This window comes from Natator depressus, chromosome 22 (assembly GCF_965152275.1).
Source record: "Natator depressus isolate rNatDep1 chromosome 22, rNatDep2.hap1, whole genome shotgun sequence".
Classification (NCBI taxonomy): domain Eukaryota; kingdom Metazoa; phylum Chordata; order Testudines; family Cheloniidae; genus Natator; species Natator depressus.
Genome location: NC_134255.1, coordinates 18,758,016 through 18,770,823, shown reverse-complemented (window position 1 = coordinate 18,770,823; position 12,808 = coordinate 18,758,016). Strand labels below are relative to the sequence as shown.

Genomic DNA, 12,808 nt, shown 5'->3' with positions numbered 1-12,808 from the left:
TCTGATCTGCGTTGGTAGCAACTTTGGTGACCGCGAAACAACTTCGGTAACAACCCTGACGTCTTTAAGCTGACGTTCTTAGGGGAAAGAAGACAGAGGCTTCCACCCCTAGGCTTCCTGTTGCCAACATCTGAGAAGGCTCTTGATATTGGTTTCACATCTCTTTGCCGTTTAGAAAAGAGACCTTTGATTGTATTAGATTTTTAAACCGGGTGAAGTAATTTTTCCTAAACTAGTGAGGAAATAACCGCAGTTGCATTTTAGTGTTAAGGAGAAGGACCATGGGGAAACAAGGGTATCTGGTCAGCGTAATAATGGTCGGATTTATCATCAAAGGTAAGATCTTCAATCCTGCATTATTAATAATTAATTACTATTTTACTACCATAATGCCCCAAATGTGTTCAGTGTTGTAAAGACATTGTAAGAAGACAGTCCCTGCCGTGAAGAGCTAACAATCTGTAAGACTGAACACAGACAAATAAATGGAGGGGGAAGGTGTACAGCCAGATAGATAGATGGGCAGGCAAAGCTGTGAGAGTTAGGGCTGGCACACAACTTGTTAGCTCCTTTTTAAGAAATACATCCTTATCCGTATTATATAGATTTGGTTTTGGAGGTTGTTTTTTGGCTGGGAGATGGACTCAATAAGACCTAATGGGCCTTTTCCATCTCTGCTGTTTGTGCTTTCCATGAACATTAAGCTCACTCACAAAGTTCAAGGGGGAGAAAGACCATGTGGTGATATAGTTTGGCAAGTAACTAAAACATGATCATTTTAAATACTCTGTGAGACAAATTCAAATATTGTGACCAAGAATAATTGTTTGTAGCAGCCTTGTACCATACTGAGTTGTATCATTTTAGGCAAATAAGCCATACAATGTTTTAATCTCTTTTAATATTATATAGTGTGTAAAGTTTGTGGAGTTCACTGGAAAGTGCATACATATAACAAAGGGAAGCAGTCCCTTTTTCCCCAAGTGTTTTTTGCCTAATGCAGCCTCACTTCTCTTCAGATGTAGTCAGTAGGTTTGTGATGTGTTTTGTTGGTGTTAGTGGAACTTTGGGCCACATGGTGCCCTAAGTTACACACTATTTCAATCAGAGGAATTGCACAGAGTATGCGTTGGGTATGTTTTGCCCCTTTGTGTTATCTGTTCTTGTTCATGGCTCTAAACGTGGGACGTGATTGCTGAACACACCCCAAATGATGGTGAAATTTTAGCATTTAGCACCTCTGCTGAGTGCAGGTAAAGATTAAAGGTTATTTTAAATTAATTAGATTAGATTAATATTTGTATCTTTGATTTGTGCAAAGTGTGTTTATATGTTTGAGTTTGAAGAGACATCTGCATTTTATTTCATCTGACTTATAGAATACATACGTTTGACAGGCTCTAAGTGCACATACAAAGGTTAAAAACAAATAGTTCCTTATTGCCATGTAAATAGATTTCCCCTACTCCAAAAAACCTTGGCATGCTCCCTCCAGTCAACCCAGCCCTGGAAAAAAGTTTGAGTGGATTGCTGAGCCGTAAGCCACAACGATGAAGGAGTTGGTCTCCAATGCGCCGATTGGGTAGCGAGTTCTAGAATCACTAAAGCCTACATTTTAAAACATGGCCAATGCATTTGGGTGACTCAATTTTTGGGTGCCCAGTTTCAGCCAACCTGGGCCTGATTTAGTATCCACAGCTCCCATTAATTTCAGTTGGAAGTGTGGGTACTCAGCGCTGCTAAAAATCAGGCCCCGGAGAGCTCAAACCAGACACTGAAAATCAGTGGCCACTTTTGAAAATGTTGGTCTTTATAACTAAATGGAATCAGGAACATAGGAATTGCCAGGCCTGGTCTGAGCAGGGGCCCAGATAGCCCTGTATCCTCTCGCTGAGACTGGCTGGTTTCTTCCTATGTCCTGTCGTTATTTCCTGAAGCAGGAAGGTTTGTGACACTTCTAAATTACATTTTTTCTTTTTCCCCTCAGGTGTGGTCACACAAGACCTTTCAGAGAGAGGTAAAAAAACCTACAGAACTCATTTAAAGCCCTTTTTGATCAGGGTTGGATGGAGGAAACATTTTGCTCTTGAAAGTCACAGAGGGTGGCTATTTCACAGATAACCATGGCATCCAGGACTCTGCATCCCGTGTTTGTATTAGAGCTCATTGGGGAGGGAGGGGGACTTGGAGGGGGCACAGGTGGTCATTATTTATGCCCTGCTTGCTCTGGGGATAAACACAAGGCTTCAGTCTCTAGGGCGGTCAGTGTCATACCTTTCACCTGTGCAGCATGCTCACTTCTGTAGTAATCATTCTGAATAGCAGGGCATCGATTCATGTCCCAAGGAAAGAAAGCACATTACAAGAGACATATATAATAAGGTAAGCCCATGATGGTGACTTACTAGCTTGTATAGTGCCTGTTACAAGCCCAGTCTGCCTTACAGTAGGACAGACTGCACCCTGGTTCACATTAGGCCCTATCCTGCCCCCAGTGCAGTTGATGGCATCACTCCTATTGACGTCGCTGGAAGCAGGATTGGGCCCACGACCCTCAGAACTGCCTTCCTGAGGGTGGGTGCGGAGCAATACTAGGCAGCAGCTTAGAGCAGGAAAAGCAAATAACGGAAAAGAGCCAGTTCCTCACTCATGGGATATGAGGCCTCAGAATCCAGTCCAGCATGTGAATTGTCACCATAAGGGCTGATGGACAAATCGCTCTGTCCTGTCCAGTGGGGAAACCAAGAACTGACAATTGTCCCAACTGGTCCAACAACGAATGTAAAGGTCTCGCTTCTGATCCCTGATCACCCCAGTGCGGATCAGTAATAGCACCACTGAAGTCACCAAAGTTACTCCAGGGCAAAACTGATGCAAGTGAAGTCCGAATCAGGCCCAACATTGTGGTAATCAGTGCAATTAATGGGGAAAAGCACGAGCCTACAGAATGAAGCTGTTTGGGCCAGTTCTGTCCCTGTTGCCACGTGAAAGACTCATGAAGAGGAGAAACAGACTATTAAGGCCCCGACCCTGCAGTGAGCGCACTACGTTCACACAGGACCTCATTGACTTAAAACACTGTAAACTCAAAAACAGAGAGAGAAAACATGTTTTTATCTTCTCCAGCTGCAGTCATCTGACGTGAATAAAGCTCCACAGAGAAGTGAGATTTTTGAGTTGGGAGCTGTCTCTTTAACTGAATGTCTAGTTTGCAGTTACCTTTTGATATTGCTTTGTTAGTAGCAATTTATTTATTAATTATTATTATTCAGTATTTAATTGTTTGTGTAGTTCCTCAAAGCCTCTTTCTGAGCTCTTTTAAAAATGAAATTATGATTATTGTTTTTAAGCATGGCACAGAAAAGGGAGTGAACAAAGTCCCCATACCAGGCAGTTTAATATCCATTAAGCTATTGATTAATAATTATTTTAGCAATAAAATGTATTTCTCTCATAATAATTTAGAATATAATTGCAACCTTAATATAAGCGATTAATAATACATATATAAATATAGAGACAGACCTCAAGCCAGCCTATCTTTGTGCAGTCAAAGATTTTGAACCTCCAAATAATTATGGCTGCGTTTTTGAACTGGTGACAGTTGAGTGTGCAAGTAGCAGACACAGAACTACCTGATTTACAAACACAAACAAGTACAGGAATTAGACTCCTAGACTGGAGGTGACTGAAAAACGTGTGTGTGTGTGTGTGTGTGTGTGTGTGTTGGAGGGGGTGTAATCCAAATTCTCAACTGCTTCTGTGTTGCCGCAGCCCTTGCAGTATGCGCTGCACTGCTCTCATTTTCAGTGCTCAAACAACAACAATCCTAGTAACTTTATTTTGTGTTCTGAAGGCTGGGGAGTGATCCCCATGGGCTCGACCCTGCCCCCACAGGAAACACATTTTGTGAATCTTACACTGTTTTCATTGTAATCAGTTTTCAGTTAAATTTGCCCTCCAGTTACAGAGCTGACCACAGAACTATCTTTTGCGAACCGGTTTGGCTGATCTCCGCACCATTTTTACTTTAAAAACTTGTTAAAAAATTCCAGCTGCCATCACTAATTATTAATAGCCTGGAATCTGCAAACCCTTTCACTTACCATTCAGCCTGTGTATAAGGGTGTGCAGGATCAGGGCCTCACATCCACACCCAGAATTTACTGCAGGTCAAAGGATGCTGAGCCAAATTATTTTGTGCCTGAGTGAAAATCTCCCTGATAAAATGTCAGTTGCAATATTATATTAATATAATAAGTACTGCATAACGATATTAGATGCTGCTAATTAAGGACCTGATCCTACAAACACTTCTTATGGATGTATAGCTTACTCCGACCATCACTAGTTCAATAGGGGCGAGTAGGACTACTCCCAACAGTAGGCACTGTCCCAGGAGTTGTGTTGGCAGAATCGGGCCCAGAGTTGTTATTTATTGCGAATAATTGACACAATATAACAACATGATTAATTATTAATATAATCAATGGTTTATATATCTATATTTATCTAGCTGTAAGCTGAGTTGTATACCTGAATTATAACTGACTATTATAGCTATCACTGTATTATCAGGGATATTTTCTCAATTAGAACACCTTTATTCAGGGGTTTCTATGAGACGCCATCTCTGTCTCACTGGGAAATGGCTCCTTTCTAAGTGCTTGTATGAGAGACCTCAGTTCTGAACCTCGGTTACCGATGACAACTCAGCCCCTGGGCTGCTTTGTACCTATCACTTCCCAGCCTTTGTTTTTGTTTTACAGCAAAAATAAAGGTGGAAAGGCGTGGCCGTGACGTGGTCCTGAAGTGCGAGGGGGCTTCAGGCTCGACATCCAATGTAACCTGGATGAAAGATGACACTCAAATAGAGAGAAAGGGAGAAGAGTTGAATTTGGGCGCAGAAGCGAACGACCCAAGAGGAATTTATAGATGTCATAATTCAGGTCCTCTACAAGTGTATTTCCGAAGTACGTTCACCAGTCAGTTTGCCTCTGGTCTAAAAAACTAAAAACAGCTGGAATTTTTAATTCCAAACTTTTTTTTTTTTTTTTTTTTTTTGGATGAGGAATGGCCTTGTTCTGGAAACTAAAGTTTTTAAAATTTTCTGTGAAACACACCTGCCATGTCTCCATTAGTTCTCTGTAAAGCTGCAGGAGTGGCAGATGTGTGTGTTTCTCTGTCCCCAAATTTCCCCCCAGGCTGTGTGTCTTGGAAGGAACCATCCTGCATTGGCCCAGTAGGGGAGGGAGGAGGCTGGATGATCTGCTTGGGCTCTTCCACCTCTGAACTCTAACTTTCAGTGCTCAGCCAGAAATCTCAGCACTTCTCAGACTGGGCCTTGTGGTGGCCTGGGGCCCCAGTGTTCAAAACTGGCCCCTGGGCAGCAGGCACTAAGATGTGCACTTGTGCCTGGGCATGTGCCTGTTTGCAAGGGTGGTTCCTGGATCACCATGCACACATGCATGATTGCTGAGCTGATTCACTCCACACCCATTTTGCAGCTCATTCTGGACCGGCCCTGTGTCTCAGGTGGAGCTAGTGCTCTGCCTGACACACCAGAGACCCTGCTCCCTTCCCTATCCCAACTTTGCACTCCTGCCGCTGGCTGCGAGCCCTGCCTTGGTCAGAGAATGGGAGTTGCTGAGCAGTGACTGTTCTGTTTGGTCAGCATTGTGCTGGTAGGCTCCCTCGGAGGTCCTGTCCAGTCACCTTTGGCTGAGTGGGGCTTGGAGGTGGGAGAGCAGAGGAGTGTGTGTGTGTGTGTGTGTGTTCTCTTTCTAACTGGGCAGCAGAGAGGCCTTGTGGGGGAACAGAGAAATCCTCCGGGGCTCTCCTGCTGGCTTGCTCCCTGTGCTGCTGTGCAGGTGGCGGGTGGGTGTGGGGCATGGAGAGTTGTGCCCGGTTCTCAGTACTCTGTGTTGTGTCTGTGGCTTTGCAGTGTGCCAGAATTGCATCGAGTTGGATGCAGCCACCATCTCAGGGATCGTGGTAGCTGATATCATCGCCACGGTCCTCCTGGCAATCGCTGTGTACTGCATCACCGGCCAAGACAGTGGCCGTCTCTTACGAGGTGAGATGGGGGGTCCCCTCTGTCCAGCTTGGGGGAGGGGTGTCTCTGCTGCCCAGTGCAGGGACAGGGAGTGTCTGGTCATCTCCACTAACACCAGGGTGAAGGATGGCTGGTCGGACAGGACTCGCTGCGCAGTATCCCTGGGGTCTTTCCATCACACTCACCCACATGATGCTGGCTTGGTGCCTGGAGCCCCTACATGACACCTACATGCATGACTCAAGGACTGCATGTCAGCCTATGGGGAGGGAGTGTGAGGGTGTCTGCGCGTGTAATTGTGTGTCTGCATGTTGCTATGGGAGACTATCATTTGTGAGTGTGCGTATCTGCCTTAGCGAGGGGGTAGCAGCAGGAGACACTGTATTTTGCAGGTTTCAGAGTACTTTACAAACTGTGTAGTCAGCATGTGGGAATGCAGCCATACCTGGCATGGAGGGCAGCAGCCAACACAGAGCACAGTTGGGGAGAGGTGAAATTTTGGGCAGACACATCAGCGTAAACCTCAAGGGAATGCCTACATTTGGCTTTTGTGCAAATAGTTTCCCACCTTTGCTACTGCTAGCTTACCTCTCCCAATAGACGGGACAGTGGGAGTCCTAGTGTAGATAGGGCTCCTGTAGCTCTCAGCGTTTTAAGCACCATGTTATTGACCCAGTGACACCAGTAGATGTTGGCTCCTTCTTGACAACAGCGCCGCACTGGCGGGGCTGAACTAGTGGGAGCAATAAGTGAAATTTTAGCAGAACAGGCGTAGTGTGAACAAAACTCTATGCTTAGCAAAAGCAACATGTTCCCAGCTGCCCATGGAGAGCAGAGGGGGGCCCTGGGCCCGCCTCCCTGCACCTGGTGTCGCTGTTACCGTCCATGCACAGGAAGTGTGGAATGGGTGTGAAATGCCCGTGAGTCAGACTGGTGGCGTTGGACCCCGTGCTGGGCAGGTGTAAGTGGTGGTACAAGGTGCAGAGTGGGGGAGAGAAAAGCACCACTTGGGGTCATTTGAAAATGCTGCCCTCCCCCTGAGCTTCCCACTGACCTTTGCTTGATTTATTTTAGCTTCTGATCGACAGAACCTGATCGCCAATGAGCAGCTCTACCAGGTGAGTGATGAGTGGCTGCTGGGCCAGCCTTTCACATCACTTAGTGCTTGGAAATCCGGACTGGTGTATGGAGGGATCGCTCAGGGCCTGGAGAGGCCCCGGGCCTTGCTTGTGATTTAGATTTCTACAGAGCAGGTGTAGAATGCTCCCACCAGGGTGAATGGAAGTGGGGGGGGGGCTGACTTGGTCGTGATGCACCCCCTCTTTGCCAGGTGTAAACGATCGTCCTGGAGCAGCCGGCCCCAGTGCACACACTGCAGCTGGGACGCCCTTTGGCTGTGCCCCTTCCCACCTCCTGCCCTGCGGCTGGAACAGGGTGCCGGAGGTGTTGGAACAGGTTTTACAGTGCGGGTGCTGAGAGCAATTGAATCAAACTGTGAACCTGTGTGCGAGGGAAACCCCATCAAGCCGCGGGTGCTGCTGCACCCCTAGGTCCAGCACCCCTGCAGAGGGCTGGCTGCTTAAGCCCGGGGAGTGCCTAGCTGGCTGCTTAAGCCAATTGTACCACCCCTTTGCCCTTGCACAGTGACAGCCTCCTGAGGGTTGAGCCCCAGGTGCCCCTCCCTCCCTCTCACACTTTCAGGCTGAGATTAAATACCTGCCTTCTCACCGAAGCCGGCTGATCTGTGCAGAGCGCCTGCAGTAGTGGGGGCAGGAAGGGCTAGAGCAGCAGTACGCTCCCAAGTACCTGTCTGGGAGCATCACAGACACATCCAGGCACAGGCTCCCCCCAGACATATGTTAGGCACAGACACCCAGATGTGCACAGGCTGATTCATTTGCGTGTATCATTTTTTTTGCTCCCCCACCACCCGAAACTGGTGCCAGCTACTGTGCCCCAGCATTGCAGGAGAGGGCAGGGAAAGGCCAGCAACAGTAAGATGAACTAACATATGGAGAAGTGAGCCGACCAGGTACTGGTGGGAAATGAGCACTGGCTGGCCTCCTCCTCCCAGCTGGTTCTGAGATAAGTAACTCTGCTCACTGGGAACTCAGGGACAGGGCTGTGATATGTGGGTGCAGGCAACATCTCCTCTGTTCTGAGGCTGCCTGTTTCCTACTGAAGCTTTGAATGCAGAGGATATGGGAGGTGCTGTCTGTGCCCATTTATCCTATCAGAATCCCAAGCTCCCAGCTCGTGGGGTCAAATACCACGGTGGTGGGCGCAGTGTAAGACTCTGAATAGCAAAGAAACACTTTAAAAAGCAGCCTTACCTTCTCCTTTCCTCCTAGCCCCTTGGTGAGCGGGACAATGAGCAGTACAGCCGCCTAGGAGTTACCAGGACTCGCAAATGAGAAGGGAGAGCACCTGGGGGCTCATCAACTGTGACCCTTGGCCCTTTATCCTGTCTCTTTTCCACATGGGAGCCAACAATATTGGGGAATCCTGCTGCCTTCGATGCGGCCGACAAAGCCTTCACTCTGCAGCTCGGTGGCCAGAAACCATGGTGATGGGTGTCTCACTAATGTGTCTAAGAAATAGATGATCTCTGCTCGCAGGTGATCCTGGGTCTTGCTTGTCTGAAATCCCTCTGGCTCCCTGCAGTGCAGAGGGGGCTCGTAGAGCTCTCTGCTTTTTGTGATGCTTTTGCTTTGGCAATAAAGAGGCTTTGCCCGGGCTGGTGAGAGGAGCAGAATCCTACCTAGCTGTCCTCATTCCAAGGTTGCCATTGCAGGCAGGCCTGCAGCTGATGGAGTGTCCTGTCTGACAGGACCCCCATCTGATCAGTAATGGGCCCTTCCCGAGTGCAACAAGCCGAACTGGTGGGGGGCTTCTGCCTGGGTGTGGAGACTGGCTGTGCTGGGCTAGTGGTTGGTTGTTGTTAACATTGTGTGGGAGAAAAACACTGAGGCCGGGGAGCGGGGGCAGGGGAGAGACACCTAGCAACTATAAACTGTCTGCGAGTGCCTGTGGCAGGAAGGGGGGTGTTGTGGCTCATCACCAGGGCCCAGGTTCCCATTCCTAGCGCTGGGAGACCATGGACAAGTCACTTACCCTTCGTTTCTGCGCCTCAATCCACCCCCTGTACCTGTGGGCTGAGGATATTGGCCCACCTTGCGGGGGTTTCATCTTTATAAATCCTTGGGGAGGAGGGGAGGGGAGGGGAGAATCGCTCTGAGTGGGGAGAATATCGTCACCCCCCTGGTACCAACTGCACCGCAGCAGCTTGTTCCACACTGCTCCCCTAATGGTGCACCTAGATCTGCTTGTGCCCTGGCACAGTTCTTGAGAGTGTCAGTAACACCGGGCCCTCCTGCAGTGTCTTCCATCAGAGGGCTGCAAAGTGCAGGACAGCCCCTCCGCCCCCGTGATCTGGCTGGGGCTGGGGGGAGTTGTTTGTACCAAAATAAGTTTGGTTTTACATGTGCAAGTTTCCACTTCCGACTGAAGCCGCCAAGGCCCCGACGGCCAGTGCCTTCCCCAGCACACACCCAGGCTGCGAGCCGGCCTGATCGCTTGGTGGCAAACCATCAGCACTAAACCTGGAGGTGCTTTGAGTTGGGTGTGCTGCTGGAGAAGGGGCTGACACAGGCTCCCCCCAAGATCAGATATGGGTGTGCTGTGACCGAGGAGGAAATGGAAACAGCAAGAGCTCGGAGCAAAACAAGCTGCAGAGGAGCTGCTCGTGCACGAGGGGGGCAGGGCAGAGCACTCTCCATCAACAGGCAGGGATGATGGTGCAAAGCGAGCCAAGTCTGCTCAGCCCCCCTCCACCTTAGGGGGCTCTGGGAATGCCGCTGGTCAGCCTGCTCCTCCCATTGCCCACAGAGGGTAACTCCTAGCCCTTTTGTTTCTGTGACTAGAGGGGACACTGCTAAAGGGACAAGCCACAAAGCAGACTAAAGGTCTTAGGGCGTGGTGTTGCCCCACTCCAACCCTGCCTCTCGGGGTGATTACAATTGGTGGCCCAGTTGTCAGTCTGGGATGGGGGATTTCTTCCGAGCTGGGGCCTAGCTCTGCCCTCTGTGACCCTAAATAATAGTGCAGTGCTTCAGGTGGGCAAGGGATGGAAGCCCCATTCTATGGATGGGGAAACTGAGGGGTAGAGAGGAGCAGGTTCTTCACCAAGGCCAGGTGGTGTGTCAGAGCAGAAGCCAGGTGTTTGTCTCCCCTGTGTCAGTCACAGGGAAATCCCTGCCCAGCATCTGCCCAGGGCCCTGTCTAGTTGAGCAGCAGCCTGTTTCCTGCACTCTGGCCCGACGTTCTTTCTGGGCTGTGGTGAAGGGGCGGAATTGGCTGGGGTTTGTTTGGTCAGCGAGGGGAGGCGAATGATGGGCTGGTCAGGGCAGCACGAACCCACCGCAGCACGTCCTCGGAGCAGGAGACAAGCAGGGTTGGCCTCAGGCCAGGTACGAGTGAGTCCAAGTGTCCTGTGTGTACATTGTTAGATCCACCCCCTGGCTGGTTCGTATCCTCACCCAGCACCCTCTGGGGACCCAGCTGTAGGTGGCAGTTAGGTTCCTGAGCAGCATGCCCCCGTAAGAGCTCTCCTGCCAGGTTGGAGCCAGTCGGAGTCCTGGGGATTTCTCTAGGATCCCAGGAGCAGTTCTTTAACCCCTTGGTTGCTTATTCTTGGGGAAAGTTCTTTGCTCTTGTGATACATGATTACAGATGCCTGGCCAAGCGTCGAGAGCCTGAGGCTAGAGAACAAGAGGGACCGAGTGATGGAGCAAAAAGCAGCCGAGTCCCAGCACCTGCACTGCCTCGACGTCTGTACGTGTTGGCCTTTGGAAAGCAGCCTGGAACATACAGGCCTCATGTTAGCAGGGCCTCTTTAGCCATCAGGGCACACAGTTCCTGTCCCACATGCCACACCTACAGCGTGGAAAGGACATGTGCAGGGGAGGGAATCATGCTGCCTGGTTGGGGAAACACTACGGGATCATAAGTGCCTTTCTCCTCCTTCCCAAAAGCACCCAATGGGGTGTGAAGCAGGGATAGACAGATTCCTTGGCCCTCCTAGGAAAGTCTGGGAGGCCTGTGTCTCAGGATCTGCCTGCAGGGCTCCTTAATGTCACAGGTTAGTTTTCTGCATGCCCATAGAACACAGTGTCTGGATTGACAAACATGCCTCCGCCATGTGATGCATTAGATGTAACCTATGAAGCCTTTTCCATCTCTCCTATTGGCTACAGCTGCTCAGCAACAGCTTTGACTGCTCCAGTGCTTCGCGGTCCTCTCCATCCAAAGGTCCCCACTCCTCCCTGCCCTTGAATTGAACCGTCTGTTTACAGGTTATTACAGTTCTCACTGTTGGGCGGAATGGGAGGCAAGTAACAGGTGGGAACAGCAAGCAGTTAAAAACCTCAGAAACCAGGTCACCCTCCCTGTGCAGGTCGCAGACACCTGTGGGTCGTGGTCTCCTCCTGGCTTTCTAAGAATTTGGGTGACACATTTTAGTGAGCACCAGAGAGCTGCCAGCTGTGTTAACATGGAGGAAATGCCCCTGTATTAATTCAGCTGTTCTAGGATCATGTAATTACCTGGCACCACATAGTGATAGGTGGGTAATTATATGGAGACACTAGAGCTAGTGTAGAGACAGACATGAGACCAAAATGCCAGGAGTGCAGTGCTATTGCTGTGGGGTAAGTAGATGTAATTTACTAATAAGTGGCAGGATTCAAATGTTATTGGTCCCTAAGTTGGGGCCATATTCAGCTGCACCACTTGTGCCAGAGAAGGAGCAATCATGGGCCAGGCAAAATCACAGCTTTTGAGACCATCCCTTGCTTTGGGAAGAGACTTTGGTCACCCATTGCAGACCTGCTCTGTGTCTGTAACTCCATCCAGGAGTGAGCCTGCTACTGCAGGGCATAGAGAAACTGTGCAAATCTGAAAGGGTCAGTTCCCTTATTCGCCTCTTTCCTTTATGTGGCACTGGGGTTTTCTCTGTGCAATTCTGGCCTAAGGAGGCATTATGCTGACAATGTTTGTAGGTACAACTGCAGCCAAGCGAGAAGACAGGGACGTGTCAGTTTGTAGGCTGCTGTGTAGAGACACTGCAGTGAGATGATGGTTACTCATGCTGGCAGCCCTGTGGAAGGCAGTTTGATCACAAGGGTGTGGCTGGGAGCAGGATCTGACCCACTGCACATCCAGAGCAGCTGTTCCTGTCTGGGCTGTGAAATGAATCACATCCCTGTTCTGACCCCAGCCATGGCAATACAGCTGCACCAGGGGGCTGAGGTCAATAACTTCACTACTGTCTTGACTTCAGTAGAGTGACATCCATTTATACCAGTAGCGAACCTGGCCCTGGGGGTTTTCAGGACTGTGGGGTGGGGGTGGTAGTTCTGTTTGGCTCTTGCTTGCAAACTCTCTCCTCTCGACATGTAGGGCTTGCAACGTAAACCCAGCTGTGCCTGCCTCTGTAACCACATCCTCCAGGCCAAGCACACTGATTCGAGGCTCAAAGCTGGCTGGGTGCTCACTCCTCGCTGTGCTGAGACACCAGGGCTAAACCACAGCCCACCCCAGTTACTGCTGCTTCCTCTCCGGAGCGATGTCTCCCCTCTGAGCAATAGAAAACTGACTCTGCTCAGCCCTGGGCTAAGCCAGACACTGATGTCTGCTCCCAGCCGCCCATGTGGCTCTCGGGAAAAGGACACAAGTCTGAATCCCACTCCCCAC

The 12,808-nt window shown here is 49.7% G+C and overlaps 1 protein-coding gene across 1 annotated transcript; it reads left to right on the top strand.

Annotated features, from left to right (window-relative positions):
• The first annotated feature begins 222 nt into the window (after positions 1 to 222).
• LOC141976104 (T-cell surface glycoprotein CD3 gamma chain-like) lies at positions 223 to 8,791 on the top strand. Its single transcript, XM_074936915.1, has 6 exons — positions 223 to 336; positions 1,988 to 2,017; positions 4,770 to 4,973; positions 5,945 to 6,076; positions 7,130 to 7,173; positions 8,407 to 8,791. The coding sequence occupies exons 1-6, from the start codon at positions 282 to 284 to the stop codon at positions 8,467 to 8,469; spliced, it is 528 nt and encodes a 175-aa protein (XP_074793016.1). The 5' UTR covers positions 223 to 281; the 3' UTR covers positions 8,470 to 8,791.
• The last annotated feature ends 4,017 nt before the right edge of the window (positions 8,792 to 12,808 follow it).